At 42.7% G+C, this 20,769-nt stretch overlaps 1 protein-coding gene across 1 annotated transcript; it reads right to left on the bottom strand.

Moving 5' to 3' along the window:
* Nucleotides 1-17,409: 17,409 nt before the first annotated feature.
* LOC147859003 (uncharacterized) lies at nucleotides 17,410-18,372 on the bottom strand. The gene has a single exon (XM_087326439.1). The coding sequence runs from the start codon at nucleotides 18,320-18,322 to the stop codon at nucleotides 17,696-17,698; it is 627 nt and encodes a 208-aa protein (XP_087182565.1). The 5' UTR covers nucleotides 18,323-18,372; the 3' UTR covers nucleotides 17,410-17,695.
* Nucleotides 18,373-20,769: the final 2,397 nt, after the last annotated feature.

Raw genomic sequence — 20,769 nt, 5'->3', positions numbered from 1 at the left:
AGGTGCTTCAGCGGTTCAATATGTCAGATGCGAAACCAGTCGGATCGACACTTCCGGCAAACTCCAAGCTATCTGGCAAGCAAAGCTTGAAGACGAAGGCAGAGAAGGCGGATATGATGGAGATACCCTATGCCTCTGCCGTCGGGAGCTTAATGTATGCAATGGTGTGTACCCGACCAAATATTGGATATGTAGTTGGAGTGGTGAGCCAGTTTATGAGCAATCCCGGCAAGGAGCACTAGAATGTAGTAAAATGGATAATTCAGTACTTGAAAGGCACCTCAAGTATGTGTCTCTTATTCGGCTCCGATAAACCCCAACTTGACAGTTTCACCGATTGAGATATGTTGGTTGATGCGGATACCAGCCGGTCAACATCGGGATATGTTATGACATATGCAGGGGGAGCTATTTCGTGGTAGTCGAGGCTGCAGAAGATGGTTGCGTTGTCAACCACGGAGGCGGAGTACATGGCGGCTGTGGAAACTGGCAAGGAAATATTATGGATGAAGGACTTCATCAGAGAGCTAGGGATCTGGCAAGAGGAATACCAGCTCTATTGCGACAGTCAAAGTGCCATCCACCTTGTGAAGAACGCGGCGTATCATTCCAGGACGAAGCACATCCAATGGAGGTACCACTGGATCCGGGAGTGAGTGGAAGATCAAGAGTTCGTGTTGACGAAGATCCACACGAAGGAGAATGGGTCAAATATGCTGACACCCGACAAGCTGGACGCATGCCGGAAGCGAATTGGACTAACCAAACATCCCGTGCCGAAGTGAAGGGGGAGTTTGTTAGGATCTCGGTCCCTCCGGATAGGATGATGAAGGCCCAGTGAGAACCGGATGATACAGACCCGGTGAGAGCCGGATGACGCAGACTCGGTGAGAACCTCTCACCGGAGAAGGGACATAGATGTAAATATGTTTCTGTTAGCCCATTGTTGCTATATTTGTAAATAGCCCAAAAGTCATATTAGTATAAATATGACCTAGGGCAAACACGATTGTGTAGTTGGTCTTCTTCTTTTTTGGTGTAATTGTTGTACAGAGCATAGTAGACGGAAAGAGACAGAGAGACAGAGAGACAGAGAGAGACAAACAGAGTGCGTCTCTACTGTAACCACCGCTAGGCGAAGATTGTGAACACGAGGTCGTTGCCTTTGTGTTCCCCTATTGTATTCTTCTTACATAGTGATAGTTCGGAATCTGTGGGTTCCTCTGGTTTTTCCCGTTTAGGGTTTCCACGTTAACATCCTGTGCATTCTCTTCGGTTTGTGTACTTACTTCCATTTCTCTTTTCTTCTGTGTTTGATTATCATTAAGTGATCTAAGCCTCGGTTGTGGCTGAAGATTATTCCACATATTTTCTACATCATGTTCACAGAAACTATGATTGATATTTAGAGTTTAGCACAAATCGCTTGCTAGTTTTTGTCTTGGTCTGCTTATGTATATTTTAATAGGTAACCTTAATCTAGGGAACCAACTAACTTATATTTTCGCACGTCCTTTCTTAAATAGGTCGTTTGAGAACTTGTCGGACCAACCTGTGAAGAAAATCAAGCTCCGAATTCAGGGCTCTCCAATTGAGTCCCAGATATAAATAGTTCCTCAGAACATGAAGAGAGGAAAAAAACTTCTCTTCAATGAGACAAAATCTCAACCATCAGACGGAATTAGCCAAAAGGAAATGTTAGTTGCTACTGGTGTTGAGGACCTTCCTGACCGTGATCTAACGGACAAGGAATGGTGTCTGCAGTACGTCGACTCCAAGAAAAAAGATGTGTTGTATACGGCAAAGAAGAAGGGCGACGATCAGCTTGAAAATGACACCGCATTTATGTATGGCTGTATTTTACAATTTGACTACGAAGATTTAGATTCAGCCAACATTCTTGTAATGATAGAGTGCTCGAAGGGGGTACGTAAAGTGTACCTTTCTGAAGATTAACTAGTAAAGGAATCTTGTGGGCCAGAATCTTTTAAAAAAGATCTATAAAGCTCACAAAATCTTATTGTCACCTTGAGGCCTTATATACAAGGCCATGTAACTCTAAGGGATCCCTTTCCCTCCCCGGTGAAGGCCCCAAAAAGGGCATCTAAAGTGCAGTCCCTTACCAACAAAAAAGAAGACCACTAAAATGTCGAACCCTGACTCATCAAGCTCAACCAAAGATGAGGACACTAGGGGAATGCCAAGTGCTGAGTTGGCATTTGATGTGTAGTCATCTGAGTAGAATAAGATACAGAGAGAGTTAATGCAGCGCAAACTAGTGAGAAAAGGGCAAGTGTTTAATTTGCCTATAACACACATCCATCACCCCCAGTAGATGTAAAAACAGGATGAAGACCACTTGAGATCAGAGAGCCAGACTGAATGCATGTTTAGAATCTCAAGAAAAAAATGAAAATAAATCTACATGCTACAATTGTGCCTTTCATTGTGATGGTAGATCCCGAATAATGTTCCACAACTGAGGACTTCGACGTGAGAAAGCATGATCAATACAATTACTTTATAATTGGTGGATCACATTCGACTGAAGCACACCGACTTTCTTCTTCAACTATGCCGAGTGCAAAATATACATGGGCCTCACAACTGAAGAGGCAAAGCTTTTGGCATGAGACCACAACAACGACAACAACTATAGGCAGAAAATGTCATCTATTGAACAGATAAGGTTCTTCCACCATGAATACCTGGATATCAAACAAAATTTTGGTGTGAAGCTAGACCCCAGCCTACGACGTCAATGCCTTCATGAGGTCGGCATTGTGGTGGATGATAATGTTAAGTCGAATGGTCTTGGAAAATATGAGTCCTGCTTTCAACTTGCCTTTAGAGATGGAGAAGTATGGGACCTACAAGATCAAAACTTCTCAATGTGGGAGAATAAGGAGGTCAAGGGTCAACGACAAAAGAAATGTAAGGTAGACCCTAAGCTAGAATTAAAGTCACAAGAGGCCAAGAAAATTGATTTGACAATTGAAGAAGCGGCTGACGACATGAAGTTGTCTCTGTGGAGAGCGATGCAAGGTATTAAGGACAAACAACTTTTTCTGTCTATTTTGTCAAGGGTTGTGGCGAAAGAATTAAGCCTTGAAGAAATGGTCACTGAGTTCAATAAGTAAGTCTTTCAAATAGTGATATTGAATTCAATATGGTGCAATTGAAATTTCTAATCTCGTTTTCTAATTTCACAGTCATAAGGTGTACATGAAGATCCAAGAAGTTATGATGAAACAACTTGGATGTATAACTTGGGAACAAGTGACCGAGGATTATCCTCTAACGTCTTCATATAAGGCGTTATCCGAGTATTTTATTGCATTCAAGGATTGGGTTAGTATTGGTGTTTTTCATTAAGTTTTCCTCATATGTAGAGGTTGTGTAATAATACTTGATGTCTTATTACTTCTAGTAGAAACCGCGTCGTGACAAGAAACAAGGAGAAGTTAAGGATATACATGATTTCCCAACATCCTTCCTTGCACATATCGAGAGAGCTAGAAAAGAAAAGGATCGTCGCTTAGTCAAGGCGTACGAAATTGGGGAGGATCGCTCCTTCAAAAAATACAAGTATTAAATACCTTAATAAGTTTGTTATTCCAATCTCATTATCCTACATTGTCCACAATTATATACATACGAGTATGGGTCAAAGAATAAATTATAACTCATTTTATTAGTATGGTTACAAGTACACCTCATATTTTTGTAAAACCTACCAAAATAATATAAGTCTTTAACTTAGTGTTTGCCATCCCACACATTAATGAGATATTGAGCCATTGTTGAACTTTATTATGCCTACATTAACTTATCAACACATCCAAACTTATTTGAATTTCTAATGTTCTCCACTCAAAGACCTATCATGTATTTTTATATTTGCAAATTCTAATCAAGTTGTGGAACATGTGATACTAGTGCATCCAATTTTTGTAGAGAGGGTATATTTGGATATTTTCAAGAAGATTCTACAAGTGGAATGCGTGATCCTTTCACTTGTGAACGCGAACATGTTCAAATCAACGTATTGCACAACCCACTCTAGAAATTGATTTGTGCCCCTCCTTGGTGTCATATATTGCACACTCATCAGGACTTTATCAAGCTCCAAGATCAAGGCTCTTCTTTCGACTTCTAATGGTTTAGGTTTCCATTCCTATAACTAAGCCTCTGTTACACCAATTACTGGTAGCACACGATCAACTTCAATCAACTCAGGTTCTGTCGGCACAATTGGTGTCCTTTTCCTCTTCAAACCCTTGGTCGACTGTGTTGGGCTTGGCTTCACATTCTGGTGCTCTTGTATTGTCGACTTAGTCATAAGCTCGGTGCATGTAGATATTGATCTAGTCAATATCAGCCCACTGGTATCACATGCTGCATCTACCTGCAAAATTAGATCATCTGTGCAGCATGCTTGATCAATTTGCGTGACCAGATCATTTGTGTCAGTTGCTACATCTACTTTCAAGATGTGGCCCCACTAAACACGTAGCAACATCAATAGTTTCCACATTGCCATCGGCCTTAGGAGCAATAGATTCAAACCCTTTAGACTATGCAACATCAAAAAACACCAACATATTCACACTCACAAAGTAACCAACAGTCTCACAAAACAACATAATGAACATGAAATATTTTCCATCATAGAACAACATGAACATAATTATCTTGGAGAAACATCATAGAGTTCCATTACATAATTTGGATCAAGCAACACCAATCTGAGGTTTTACTTGTCCAAATAGATCATAGTAAAACTTCATAAAACCCTAGGAAAATCGCAGATAACAATCATATCCCACTAATAAGTATTTCACTCCAATTCAAGAGCCCCTTGACCGAGTAACTGGTCTTGTCCCCGATCGTGGCCCCTTCTTTAGCCTTTTTCTAGCCAATTGCCCATTTAGCCTTGCTTCTTTGACCCATTGCGCAAGTGTGTCCCCCTCCTCCGACAACCTTTCCATCACCTCAGCAGCGGCTTGCATGTCAGCCACATCTTGCGCTAGTTTTTCCAGTGCAGTGGGATTTGTTTGGACATTATTAGTAGTTGGGCTCGGTGGGATCGAATCAAGGTTATAGGATTCGAAGGAATGTTGCATCAAGTGTTCAAAAACACTATTGTTGTGAACTTTAGATTTACATGTTATTTCCAATATTTCATAGTTTTTCACATCGTTTGCTAATTCAAAACCATATTCCAAAAGAATAGGGTGGAGCTGATTTGAAGGAGATGTGATAGTTGGACTCTTACTTTCAGCCACGTTGGCAACTATCTCCTCATCAGTTGCAGTGTCATGAGCACCAGACACCTCATGGGCCCTCCTTCATCCACAGATTCTACAACAACATGGTCGCTAATTAGCTACTCAGCTAGATCTTATCTAACTAGCTCTTCTTCTAGACTATGATAGTAGCTCATTAGCTACCATTGAGCTAATTAGGTACTTCTCTTAGGTATGGTACTAGCTAATTAGCTACTCTTTGTCAATATGGTAGCAACTAATTAGCTACTCTACTAAAGTATGGTAGTAGCTAATTAGCTACTCAGCTAAAGTATGGTAGTAGCTAATTAGCTACCACTTAGCTAATTGGCGATTGTACTAAACTATGGTAGTAGCTAATTAGCTACATTACTAAACTATGGTAGTAGCTAATTAGCTACTATATTAAACTATGGTAGTAGCTAATTAGCTACCATTTAGCTAATTAACTATTGTATTAAACTATGGTAGTTGTTAATTAGCTACCACTTAGCTAATTAGCTACTCAACTAAAGTATGGTAATAGCTAATTAGCTAGTGTACTAAACTATGTTAGTAGCTAATTAGCTACCGTTTAGCTAATTAGCTATTGTATTAAACTATGGTAGTAGCTAATTAGCTACCACTTACCTAATTAGCTACTCATTTGAAGTATGGTAGTAGCTAATTAGCTACCACTTAGCTACTTAGTTACTCCACTAAACTATGGTAGTAGCTAATTAGCTACTCATTTGAAGTATGGTAGTAGCTAATTAGCTACAACTTAGCTACTTAGCTACTCAACTAAACTATGGTAGTAGCTAATTAGCTACTGTACTAAACTATGGTAGTAGCTAATTGGCTACCACTTACATAATTAGCTAGTCAACTAAAGTATGGTAGTAGCTAATTAGCTACCACTTAGCTAAATAACTACATGTTAGCTAACTACACTACAACCATAACAGCTAAATAGTTTTCAAACTTTATACGGCTTACCTAATTAGCAAAGATGTAACTAATTAACTACACTATGGTCACAAGTAGCAATTTTACCTGTTAGTTTTCTCCACTCATCTGGGAGAGTTGTACTACAATCCCCCAAACAGAGTGCAACAATGCGACATGCATATTGAAAACAAACGATATGGTATATGTGTTGGCATGGTTGTAGGTGAACCAACAGAGTAGCAGATTTGTCCTCTACACGTAATTTGCAAGTGATGCAACGTACTTGAACAATCCATATATCGTTTCTTGGTTCTCCTTCATTTGGTAAGGGAGCAAGAATGTTCAGGTCCAATTCTTGTCTGCTCCTTACGATCCCCTCCACAAAATGTAGTTGCTTCTTAAGGAAGCTAACTACCTGTTCTTGACGGGAGTATTGTTCCTTCAACGCAACCGAGAAATTTCCCGATTAATTATTCCTTAATGAGGAAGATACAACAACAAGAAACAAGAATCATTAACTTACATGTAGCTTGTCCAAATTGCAATCAGCGACAATATTTACATCTAGAAAGTCCAAGTTCATTGAAAGAACCTAGATCTCTATCTGGAGTTGAATTTTCTGTTGGGGATCCAGCGACCCCTCAATTTCAAGCTCATGTTGAGCAACCCGTTCTAGATAATGCCTCATTGGCACATTTTCATGTACAAGTTATTTATAACATATTACATACTAGCAAAACAATAGGTACCTGAATCTTATTTCTGATTGTTGTAACTACCAAAGTGACTTTGCTCTCCATCGCAGTAGCCAATGTTGCTTTCTCTAAATCAGTCTTAAAAAACTCCAATGTCTCACAGGCTTCATGGAAATTTTTTAGCATATAGCTAATCAATGTCTCACCTCTATCATCAGCATTGGCTTTCATTGTGTGTCGGTGTAGCATATACTTGCGGGTTTGTTCGGAGTCGGCAGTTGCATCATCAACTACCATGCTCCAAAATCTTGCCATTTTTTGTTGCAAGCTCCCCATCTTCCAACATCTTTCTACCGATGCCTCACCATAAATTGCCCAAGCTACCTTGTACATTTCATGGTCACGAGATTGCTTCGTTGTTTTGCAATACTCGTATGCAAAAGCTTTGGCAAATGAAACGGAAAACTCGTTGTTGACCGGGATCTCTTGATGTACTTTCTGGTGCAGTCTGATGCAGTCATCGTATAGGTCCGGTCGTACATGCTTGAGCTTGACCTTGCCTTTCACTTTAGGCATTTTATATACTGACATCCAGTCTACATCATTAATCAATCTATCTATTAGAACAATAGGGTCAATACCCTCGATCGACAGACCATATATGTTGTGAAAGTCCTTTGTCTCGCAAAATTTTGCGAAGTTCAGCACTCTAGGATAGGGAGGAACGAGCCACCTGAAATAGAAAATCAGTAATCAGAATTGGTGCAAAAACAGAGTTTTTAATGTGAATTTGGTGCAAAATTACAACACTTTGAGACAGTAATCTGAAATTTGTAATATGTCCTTTTCAACATGTATCAGAAATCAACCACTTAAATAATCAGAAACCCTAATCAGAATTTTTCATGAGAATTGGTACAAATTTACAACACATTGTGATAGTAATTAGAAACTTGTAATCTGAAATTTGTAATTAGAATCCCTAAACCACTTAAGGAAAACACAAACCCTAATCATCACTAAAGGCAGAAATCAACCGTAATACAAAATTCTGTCAATTAGAAACACACCTACTACTACACCCTGATCTTCGAGACATCCTTGTTTGGGACTCCAACTACTTTGCCCTATTCGATTTTTGGGAAAGATGAACAAGCACCAAAGTTACAAACAATTATCAGAAAGGAAAAAAATAAATTTATAATATGTAACTGATACATACTTGGACAAGGATCGACTTGGTCGTGTGTTGTAACTACGAAGGTGCAATGCCGATCTTAGAGTTTTTGTGATACTGCAGGAGCTTCGTCTGCATTCATGCTCAGAGTACTCCATCTATTTGGATTTCGAACTCGAACTTAGGATTATCAAGAATTTGATGACATTCAAGTCGATCTTAGATGATGGCACTATTCCCCAAGTTCCACTACATCAGAAACCAAAGTTCAAATATTTGAGTATTCTCATAAATTAAATGACATGTATTTAACTAGTAAAACATAAAATTTCGTAAATGATCCTTCTTATTTGCCCACAAAAAACTAGCTAAACAAATAGCTAATTAGCTATGACCATTTTAGTAGCTAATTAGCTACAATAGTGTTTCCACTCACATGCTTTTAACCTATAGTGTTTATGCACACTAGATGTGCATGTGTAGCTTTATTCTATGATGCGTTTTTCTTCTAACTAAAGCTTTTTCCTAGAAAATATCCGTGAATTATGTTTGTATGTGGGACATCTATTTTTCTAACACTCTTGGTGTGTTAATATAATGGTGAGGCTCCAAATCATTAATATGGAGGTACAAGGTTTGAATCTTGCCTTATGCATGTAATATATATTTTAATATTTTCTTCTATTTCCTTATATTTATTGAGTCGGGTACTCCATAAATTTTTCACGTAGTGTACGAAATACACTACGACAATGCTAAAATACAAGAAGCACCCACTAATTTTATTTTCAAAGAGATCCTCATGAAACCTATAAAAGGGTGAAGAGGGTTCATTGTTGGAGGCCAGAAGTTAGATACAAGGCAAAAGTGTTGTCGAATTCCAAAGAGAGATCTAAGGTTGCAAATCAAGAAGGCATGCCAAATCAACAATGAAAAAAGGCGACTTGGTCGTTGTTCGTTGAGATTTTGTACTGAAACTTAAGGATATCCCACGAAACCTCTACTCATGATCTTATCCTTTTTTATTACCCCTATCCTTCTTCTATGTCTTGTTCACTCCATGTAACGGAGCCAAGAATTTTCTCGTTTTTCTACCACAAGGACGTCACCATGAGGATCACATCGGATTGTTCAGCATTGGAATTCTGAGTTTGGGACACACAGTTACGTGAATTTTGACAAATGTAGCATAAAACAAGCATTGAATTATCTCGTTCGAAAATGTGTAAAATTAGTATAAAATCCTCGTCATGAAGATCACGACAGTTTTTTCGAATTTTAATTCCAATCTCTGAGCATGTTGTAGCATCCTTCCGTAAATTTTTCAAATGATGTGTGTCGAACCCATACCGCTACCCGAAACCAACGTCTCATCCACGAGAGGACGCCTAATAAGGGTGGGATACAATTTCCATAACTAACTCCATCTCCATGAACCAGGGGTATTTTTATTATTAAAGAAAATAACTGTTGAGAGACAAGCTCAACATCGGCTGGATCTGCTGAAGAAGCCGAGGACCGGATCGGTTGGGACCGATCGGTTAGGCCGAGTGCGTAAACCAAGAAGCCGTTAGGAAAGATATTCCGTGAGGAATATATTTGGGAGTTAGTGTAGGAGCTCTTAATGAGCATTGAAGTATTGTCAGTACTTCGGTCAGTCCTTCTAGGACTTGTATAAAAGTGTTCACTGAAGCACGTCTTATGTACGGATTGAGTATTATTGTGGAATATAGTTTTTGTGTTTCTCTCTCTCTCTCTATCTCTCCCGCGTATACTATGTAAGCTCAAGCTCTCCATTAAACCTGAGTTTCATCCCTTCTGTTCGGTCTTCATACTTGCTTCCGCACGCTACTTTCTGCATGGTATCAGAGCGCGAGGGTTGAGAACCTCTCTACAGCCGACACAGCTTGACGAAGAAGAACAAGAAGAACGATGGATAGAGTCATGGCGAGCTCGCTACCAACAGAGAAGCTCGACAGAATCAACTACGCGTCTTGGTCCTACAAGATGCACCAGTACCTGCTCGGACACGGTTACTGGAGTTATGTCGAAGGAGCTAATGACGCAACACCCGAATCGACACACAGAGACTTCCCGTCGTGGGAGCAATCGGTGAGCAGGGTATTATACTGCCTCGCGTCGTGTGTGGGCGAACAACTATTGAGCTATGTTCGGGATGCAAAGACGCCGAAGGGTGCGTGGGAAAATCTGAAGAAGATTTTCGCCGCGAGCCACACAGCCAGGAAGCTTCAGCTCCAACAGGAGTTGAGCAACCTATGACAACGTGACTTGTCGGTGGTGGACTATAACTCGAAGATCAAGGATATCTGCGACTCCCTCGCCTCCATAGAGGTGAACATCGAGGAGAGCGAGATGGTCCAGATCTGTCTCAGAGGTTTGGCGTCGAAGTTCGGAGCGTTCCGAACGGCTGTGTGTACCCGGGAGAATACGTCGTCCTTTTTCGACTTACAGTCGATGCTCCTGGTAGAGGAGAACCACGCGGGTGCGTCGACGAGCATGCACACCGACAGCAGAATGTTGTACACGGAGGGAGATAGGCCCCGTGGCGTGGACGTGGAGGACGAGGCGAGTTGGCGCGCAATGGAGGCGGCCGACGAGATCAAGGAAGAAGGCACCGAAGTGATGCCGATAGCAACTCCGGACCCTCCGGAAACAGGGGGAGTCGAAGCGATGAGAACCGGTAAGGGAAGGCCATCGTGGAGTGCTGGTACTGTGGCAAGAAAGGCCACAAGGAAAGCGAGTGCTGGAAGTAGCGCGCCGATTTGGAGAGAACCGGTTCCGGAAACGGCTCCAGACATACCGGCAAGGGAAATCGGCAGCGATCGCACTACGCCGAAGACTCCGGGAGAGATGGAGAATGGTCAGCCTTCGTGACGAGACACGAAGCAAACTCAATGAAACAGACCACCCCGAGATCGGACGAGGTGTGGTACGTAGACTCCGGCGCGTCAAACCACATGACGAGCCATAAGGAGTGGTTCTCGTACCTTGAAAAACCGATACAACTTGGAGTAGTCGCAACAGGAGACGACAATCCGCATCCGATCGCGAATGTCGAAGAAGTTCCCCTTAGCCATGTCGGGCAGAAAGGGAAACTGATGAACGTGTTGCACGTTCCGACAATCATGAAAAACTTGGTCTCGGTCGGACAGATCGTCGACCAAGGGATGGAGGTTCAGTTTACACACCTCGGGTGCTTCATTGAGGAAGAAGGCCGTGTGATTGCGCAAGGGCGCAGAGACGGGAGGATGTTCATCCTCGACTCCACTGACGGCAGCACCGCAATGTTCGTGAAGGGACAAAAATCCGAGTCGGACATCGACTTGTGGCACAACCGGATAGGCCACGTCAACTACCAGCGGCTTCAAGATCTGCAATCGAAACAGGTAGTGTTCGGATTGCCCAAATTTAGTGGTCGAAAGGCACAAATTTGTGAAGCCTGCCAGCTCGGGAAACAACACCGACTTCCCTTCCCCAACGAGCGAAACCAGAGCCGGAACAAGCTCGACCTTATACACTCCGATGTATGGGGGCCGGCACAAAACGTTACTCTTGGCGGGAGCCGATATTTCGTCTCCTTCATCGACGACCACACGCGGCACACGTGGATCTACCTCATTGAGAGGAAGAGCGAAGTCTTCAACTGCTTTTGGGACCTGAAAGGGTTCGTGGAAACGGAGACGGGACGAAAGATCAAGTGCATGCGGTCGGATGGCGGGAAAGAGTACTTTTCCGGTCAATTCAACGGTTATCTACAACAAATGGGAATTCGGCGAGAATCCAGTTGCAGATACACGCTGGAGCAGAACGGCGTGGCCGAGAGGAAGAATCGGTCAGTTGTGGAAGCGGCACGGGCAATGCTGGAGGAGAAGAGCTTGCCCAAGTTCTACTGGGCCGAGGCGGTAAGGACCGCAGTATACATCCAGAGCTATATTTCGGAACGAAGCCGAACTTGCGACACTTGAGGGTGTTCGGTAGCATTGCGTATGTGCATATACCAAAGGAGAAAAGGAGGAAGCTGGACGCAAAGGCCGAGAAATGCATCTTGGTCGGTTACTCGGACGAGCAGAAGGGTTATAAGTGCTATAACCCTCGCACCAAACAAGCGCGTGTCAGCCGTGACGTTGTGTTTGACGAGTCCACGTCCTGGTACCTGCCCCCGACTAGGAACCTCGACTCCAATCCGAGCTCTGACGATGAGGTCAGCGAAGCCGAGATGCCTCTGGATGAGCCCGAAATCGAGACCTGCGAAGAGAGTCCGATTTCACTCCAGTTAAGTGGACCGATTGGACGACTGAGTCGGTATGACCGGTCCGATGAAGAGCCGGCGAGTAGTGGAGACTTGGCCGTGCATTCCCCACGCAGGAAGCCGAGGAGACGGCTTACGCGCAAAGAGAAAGGGAAGAAGAAGGTGTCGGATTCCGGCACGGAAAGGAACGAGTCAGACCGACGCGAGTCCGACTCCGAGGGAACCGGTGACGGGTCTTTAAAGATGAAGACCGCGTCGACCGAGAAGGCCTCGACATCGGCTAATGTGAGATTACGCCGATCTACCCACCCGAAGAATCCTGTTTTGCGGTTCGGATATAACGAGTACATGGCGCATCATTATGCGTACATGACCCGTGTAGCGGAAGTGCGTGAGCCGGAGAGCTACGCAGAAGTGGCTAAAGACGCGAATTGGTGTGCCGCGATGGAGGAGGAGATGCACGCATTGGCGGAGAACGAGACCTGGGACCTGGTTGACGCACCAACAGGGGTAAAACCGATCGGGTGTAGGTGGGTGTACAAGGTCAAGTACAACACTGATGGCTCGGTCAACCGGTACAAGGCTCGGCTAGTGGCAAAGGGCTACGCGCAGAAACACGGCATCGACTACGATGAGACGTTTGCACCGGTCGCGAAAATGACGACCGTCCGTGTTTTGCTCGTAGTGGCGGCAGTGAAGGGGTGGCACTTACATCAGATGGATGTAATGAATGCATTCCTGCAAGGTGACCTTGAGGAACAGGTGTACATGGTACAACGCCCCGGATTTCACTCTGGAACGAACTCCTCGGCAATATGCCGACTAAAGAAGTCCCTTTACGGACTGAAGCAAGCCTCGCGTGCCTGGAACGCGAAGATCACGCAACAACTGCGTCGGATGGGCTTCGTCACGTCAAAATCGGACTCTTCCCTATTCATCCGGAAAGGTCGACTCGGACCGGTTAGTATTTTGCTATATGTTCATGACTTGGTCATCACCAGCGCCGACCTAGGAGAAATCGACCGCGTGAAGATCCAGCTTGCGGCATCGTTCGACATGAAGGATCTGGGGGACCTTCATTACTTCCTCGGGATTGAAGTGATCCGTACCCCCGAAGGCATATTGATCAGCCAACGTCATTATGTGCTGACTATGCGCTTCAAATTCGGGATGGCCGATTGTAAGTCCGTCTCGACTCCTCTGGACAGAACCATCAAGCTTCGTCCCAATACGGGAAAGGTATGCGACCCGACGAGGTTCCGACAAATTGTCGGAAGCCTCATATACTTGACCATCACCCAACCCGACCTCAGTTATCCGGTCGGAGTGATCAGTCAGTTCATGGTGCGACCTACCGAGGAGCACCTTCAGTGTGCGCAATGCATACTGCGGTACGTAAGTGGCACTAAGGACCACAGACTGCTATATCGGACTGGTGCAGCCGCATAGTTAATCGGCTACACCGATGCTGATTGGGCTGGCCACGCCGCCGATCACCGATCCACGTCCGGATACGTGTTCTCCCTCGGGAGTGCCGCGATCGCGTGGAGCAGTAAGAAACAACCGACAGTTGCATTGTCGAGCACCGAAGTTGAGTACTGAGGAGCGGCTGTCGCAACATGCGAAGCCATATGGTTGAAGCGGCTACTTAAGGACCTGCAGGTGGAGGTGTCAGATCCGACGACGATCTACTGCGACAACCTCAGCAGCATCCAGCTCACGAAGAACCCCGTTTTCCACGCATGGACCAAGCACATTGAGGTGCACTACCATTTCGTTCATGAGCGTGTCCTTTCCGGTGAAGTCGAACTTCAGTATGTGCTGACGGATCGGCAGACTGCCAACATCTTCACAAAGCCTCTTGGTCTGGACAAGTTGCGGCAATTCTCAGGTGCGCTCGGGTTGCGTCACCTCGACGTGCCAACCTTGAGGGGGAGAACAGTCCCGAACGACCAAGCAAGGCAGCAGGAAAGGAGCGGAGACCGCGACACCGAGTCCGAGTCGGTTGACTCGGTTGTCGAGTTGGACTTCGGATCGGCTGAAGAAGCCGAGGGCGGACCCACGGAAAAGTCCGAAAGCGGACAGAAGGGGAGCAGCCGAAGGAGAGAGCCGAAGCCAACCACGCATGGGGGAGATGACGCAATCGAGGGCGAGAAGACCGAAGACGAGTTGGAGACAGCCAACTCGAACGAGAGCGAAAACCGATCGGAAGTAGCCGAGTTGGTTCGGATGTTTGATTCAGACACGTTGAATCAACCAAGGCCCAAGCGGAAGAAAAGGCAGCAGAAGAAGTGTCGACACCGCAACAGCAGAAGAGCTGATAAGGGTCACATGAGCAGACAAGCCGACCGTAAGGGTCGAAGTGCGCAAAGTCGAACAGGTCGAGGAGCGCAAGCGAGGCGTGAAGCCAGGAGGAACCGGAGCTGTGAAGATCCCGAAGAGCCTCAAGTTGAGCTTGAGGGGGAGTGTTGAGAGACAAGCTCAACATCGGCTGGATCGGCTGAAGAAGCTGAGGACCGGATCGGTTGGGACCGATCGGTTAGGCCGAGTGCGTAAACCGGGAAGCCGTTAGGAAAGATATTCCGTGAGGAATATATTTGGGAGTTAGTGTAGGAGCTCTTAATGAGCATTGAAGTATTGTCAGTACTTCGGTCAGTCCTTCTAGGACTTGTATAAAAGTGTTCACTGAAGCACGTCTTATGTACAGATTGAGTATTATTGTGGAATATAGTTTTTGTGTTTCTCTCTCTCTCTCTGTCTCTCCCGCGTATACTGTGTAAGCTCAAGCTCTCCATTAAACCTGAGTTTCCTCCTTTCTGTTCGGTCTTCATACTTGCTTCCCCGCGCTACTTTCTACAATAACATTATTAAAGAATATTTAAGGTTCGATCAAAGATTGGTTACAAGGATAACATTTAAGGATCTTAAGCCTCACTTACGATAGCTCAATTGGAGGTCTCAAGTGATGGTACGAAGTATGTGACTATCAAGTGTTGGACTAAAAGGACTAATTACTAGAGGCAATAAAGATGAGGTGGCAAGATGCTACAATGTCAAAAGTGGAATATTACATTACAAATATTAACCCACATTGTTGGTCCCAATATAAAATAAACATGCCATAATGTGAGCTATAACACTTTTTAAAACACACTCACACAAGTTAGGTGTTCACGTAACATCATGGCATTGTCACCCAAATATGAATATATTGTAGGTATGTAGTGGAAACCTAGAGGAGGATGAATATCGCTTATTGATCACATGGTCAACGTGTAAGGTAATTTGCAAGAAATATGATGACTTGTTAGACGAGCATGATAATGTAAATGTCATACTCAAATGTCCACCAAGAAGGGTGAGCACATATGTGTGGGAATTATTTTCACGTAGAGAGATTTTACTCCAAAGTAATAGCCTCATTATGGACAATAAAACATCTATTCTATGCTAATTGGAATGCACATGAGCTTCTCAAATTATTCATGAATGTGTGTCTGTACATGAAAGTGTTAATATATAAATATATATGTATGTTTAGTTGTATAAGCTTTTGTATAATATGATGTGCATAAAAATATGTTTTAAGTTTTTATTTACTTGTAGGTTTGTGTGTAAGTGTATAAAAGTCATCATTTGCAAGCTGAAACTCAAAAACATGGTCTATGGGATTGCCTTGAGTCTCAATTAATTGGAATGGAAACTCCTCCTAACAATATTTGCCAGCTACTTTTCTCCATTGGTATTCACATGAAACATGGTGGTTTGGACATGCTTGTCCATTCTATTTTTAACTATGACGTTGAAGCTATGGACCATGGTTTTAACACTAATTCTAGAATAGTTCGTGTACTTCGATTATTGTCCATGCACTTTTTAGGAGGAAGTAAGGAGGTGCAACCATTATGGGAGTTATTTATTGAGTAGTACCACTATATATTAAGCTGGAGCGCAGCCGGTTGGAATGGTATGTATTATTTGGCTAGACATTGTCCATACTTTAAAAGGACAATGGAATTGTCTTATTGGAGATCCTAATGATAAAGCTACTCAACACCATTAGTTTCTTACTCTATGGAAAGATTACGTCCTCTAAGGATGATAATTCTTTTTGGCACTTTCGGCCACCAAGATGGTTATTCCCTTCATGGATCATTTGAGAATCGAAACAATGTAAATTGCTTACACTAATGAATGATATACTTATAAAAAAAAAGCGTGTAAATATATGAATAAGTTTTTGTATTATAGGTGGAATAGTTCGTGAGTGTTCGCGTGAGTTTGTTTGGGTGAGCATGTGTATTCATATGTATAGGAATGTCAAGTGCATTTTAGTGCAATACATGTGTCGAAGTGTATATATGTATGCGTATGCGTATTATGTGTATATACATAAACCATAATTTATTTTAGAGGTAGAGGGGAAAAAATGCGACTGAGCAAGGACATGCCTGTATTTCAGTGAGGTTTCAACAAGAGCTCTAGGGAATAGATTTGCCCGATTGAGTGTGATTGTATGTATGTATGCAAACCCTTATTTATTCAAAGAGAAGAAACAAAACACTTTTGTTGTTTGGTTGAGGAGTTTCATGGAAATAGAGCCATGAATGCGAATTACAATAACTTACATTGTGTGTTGGGTACAACGAATAGGTAGCAATAACCATAATGACAAACTTGGCTTCAATAATCATAATGATAACGATAAAGGTTCGATGTGAAAAGCAACCATGAACACCATCGACAAGGAGGTGATGCACAAAATTGTGCTTAGTTTTCATATGATACTTGTTAAATAGCAAAATTCTGGTTTATACATTTTGAGGCATCTTTAGAACATGCCCTAAGTAAAACTTATTCAATTAACTAATTATAATCCTCATAGCTTTCTTGAATCAAAGCTTGCGAGAACTAATTGATAGCCAAAAAGCTCAGCAATGATAACATTTGCTCTCCATACAAAGCCCGCAAGACACCAATGATTTATATGTTCATGGTTTTATCGTGGTTCATTTTGTGGTCCACGATAGCTTCTCATGACCGGTGAGTTAAGGCATGTAGTGCGGGCGTAGTCAATGGCATTATGTAGTGGACGGACAAGTGGGAAGTCTACATTTGAAGTAGAAGCACACTTCTATGGTTAAAAAACTTAAAAACCCTTCAAAAAATCAATCATCAATGGCTTGTGTAAGAGAAAAAGAGAAGAAAGGAGGATGAGAAGCAAGGATTAGAGAAGGAGGAAGTGTTGATGAAAGAGAAGAGCAAAAGAGCAGCAGTTCTTCTTCTTCTTCTTCTTCTAAATTGCATCATTAAATCCCCAACAACAACACAAATGTCATTTTTCATGTCTGCGTTTTCTAAACCAGTTGAGCAGGAAGATGATGAGGCTGATGACAGTGGAACCACCGACGATTGATCCGACGGAGATGCTGATCTTCACATTCACGGTGGGGCCGGATGAACGAGAGGATGCGGTGGAATTAGATGAGGAAGGTACATGAGAAGGAGCAGGAGCAGATGGTGCAGACGCAGATGGTGAAGTGGGAGAAGGAGCCATGGCAGGAGGAGGAAGAAATTGGGGGTCTTCCATGGGGGTAGAATAATTGGAATCCGCAGCAGGAGGAGGAGGAGGATAGGTTTCGGAATCATAGGAAGAAGTGGGTGCATAATCAGTGGTTTCAGAATCAAATGGAGCAGGGGCTGAAGGGGATGTGAAGTCATCTCCTGAATCGTACAAAGAAGTGGTCGCAGCAGCATCGCTAGGTCCTGAGCTCTCAGAATCATATGCTGGAGGAGGGGAGGAAGAGAAGGAGGAGGAGGTAAAGTCGTCGTCAAAGGTAAGAGATGGGGATGGTGACTGGCAGAGCGATGGAGAAGGAAGCTGCAGCAGCAGGAGAAAGAGGAGGAGGAGGATGGATCTGATTAGGAAGGAAGGAGATGGAGATGGAGAGTGTGCTGCCATGGCTGGTTTTGAAGGTCTGTCTGTCTCTGTGTCTCTGTGTCTGTGTCTGTCTCTGTTTCTGTGTGTGTCCTATACATATACATATATGCAGAGAGACAAGAGAAACAGAGAAGACAGACAGACAGAAGAAGTCTCCTCTGGTCAGTAGTCAATGACCAAGTGGCAAGCTGGTCAATGACATAGGTCAACCATAATCAATCATATGTATGTATGTGGCGTTGATTTCATTCCTATGCCCCCCATCGTCTTCTTTTTGCAATTTGAGTCCATCATTCCAAACTTTTGGTTGGCATATTAACTTTTGCTCGCCCCCCGACTACCTAACTAAGACTACCTAACTAACTCGCTCGCTCGCTCTCTTGTTGGTTCTCTACTACCACTTGCCAATCTACCACCTTTAATACATAAAAGGGAGTATAACATAATATAGTTATACCAACATGTCCGAATCTAATCTATTAGACCTCACATAGTCACGATATGGAGACATAATAAAAAAAACATGTTGCATTGACTCAATCTTATGCTAGTTTTTTGTTTGTTGATATGAGCTTTTGTCACAATTTGAGTTGCCACCTCCGTTGAGTATGGAAAATATGGATCCCACAAGGATGAAAGGTGAGAAAAGTTAATGAAGCACTACAAGTCTTCCAAACAATCAAAGAAAGAGACAAAAATCATAAAGACCCCCACGAAAATAAATTATAGTTTAACTTTAGATCTTTTTTTGGCAATCAATACATTATACCGGTATAGGAGACCTTAACATTTTCTAGTTACAGTAATAACTCTTATCACATTTCTTAATTTATTGTCTCAAGTCAATTAATAAAAAAATATAAATACTTGATGAGATACATATGTTATCATTATTACTAGAGAGTCATTTTCTTTTGTGATACACATATAGTAAATACTCCACGATAAGATACGTCCATGACCGAGTCTAACATTATTTATGGCACCAACAATTATCATTGAATATTTTATGGACATAACTCATATCACTTGTGTAGGCAGCACTAGCAAACAAGAGAGATCCACAATGCTATTTAATGAACAAGAGAGCTCATTGTTTTTTGGTTCACAAAAATTTGGGAGTCAATCATTGAGGTTTTAACGATATATAGATTATCATGAGATAGCAAATCACAAGAGTGCAAGGGAAGCCTATGATGAGGAAGGAGAATGTTGTCATTAGTGGACTTACAATGCCGAAACTCAACGATTTCTCCACCGTATCATCCTTTACCTTAATCTCCCTTACCTTATGTAAAATGATTAATTATTGCAAAAATGGAGTTGCCCTTCATTTTATTTCCCCTCAAATTTAATGTAATATGTAGAAATCATAATTGCATTAATGTTTGACTCAATACATAAGTTGAAAACATGCCCTTTCCATGATCTAGGTAAATGAGAATTACTTTGGTATACTAGAGCAAAAATATATATCTCTTTGTCAAGTTTTGGAATTCTCGGATGATAATTTAGCCAGAGCTGGAATTCAAACCCGCGCATATTATGAGTATGCCAGTGTCGTTGGGATATGTGTAATGTGTGTTTATGGAAATGTATGTGAGTATATGGATATGCATGTATTAAAATATGTGTAAAGGTTAAGTGTAACTCTTATGTTTAAATATACATGTAGGTCTTTGAGTAAGTATTTAAATGAGCATGCTAGATGAGTGAGTGAGTGTGTGTGTATAGACATACACACACACACATATTTGAAAGGTTAATGGTGGAAAGTTTGTATGTGTTAAGTGTCTTATGTGTAGGCATACAGATGCAAATTTGGTGAGGAAGGGTAAAATGGTGGAAAGTTTGTATGTGTTAAGTGTCTTATGTGTACGTTGCACGTATACAGATGCAATTTTGGTGAGGAAGGGTAAGGTTTGGGTTGCAGCCCATGCTTCGATTCGAGGATTGAAAGGTAGAATGTTTGTATTTGTGAAAGAAAGTCATAGTGTGAATGCTTGGCTTGGATCCCAAACCTCGGGTCGAGAGTTGGGAACTCGAGGTTTGTAAGATCTAAGTCAAGGTTTGAGGATGAGGTAAAGCTCGAGCGCGGAATTCTTGAAGGTAAAGCTCAAGACAATGATGAACGCCTCGAAGGCTCCATGTAGCTAAGGTTCAACATGGTAGAAGAGAGGGCTTGAATGTCACATGGTCGAAGTCTGTAGGTTCTGCATTCTACACAAACAAGCACTCCCCTTTACACTCTCTTCGGCTGCATGTAAATTGGGGTGAGTGGGTTTGATTCGATTAGCGTCCCATGTCCTGAGGTCAGGTTTTCAAGGGTTATGTTCATGTGGTTAACACCAAATGACTTGAGCAATTGACCCTTCTGAGCCATGTTCCCATTCGCTCTTAACATGACTTGAGTTGGGTGTTGAATTCTCATGCCTTCTTTAGTTAGGGCCTCTTCACATGCTCAATCC

Source organism: Azolla caroliniana, unplaced genomic scaffold (assembly GCF_043228905.1).
Source record: "Azolla caroliniana isolate FFs.n. ecotype wild unplaced genomic scaffold, voAzoCaro1.0.p SCAF_10, whole genome shotgun sequence".
In the NCBI taxonomy this organism is placed as follows: Eukaryota; Viridiplantae; Streptophyta; class Polypodiopsida; order Salviniales; family Salviniaceae; genus Azolla; species Azolla caroliniana.
This window is presented reverse-complemented; position numbering and strand designations above follow the sequence as displayed.

Excerpts from the sequence above, each read along its gene's own strand:
- LOC147859003 (XM_087326439.1), bottom strand. The coding sequence starts at position 18,322 with ATGGCAGCACACTCTCCATCTCCATCTCCTTCCTTCCTAATCAGATCC.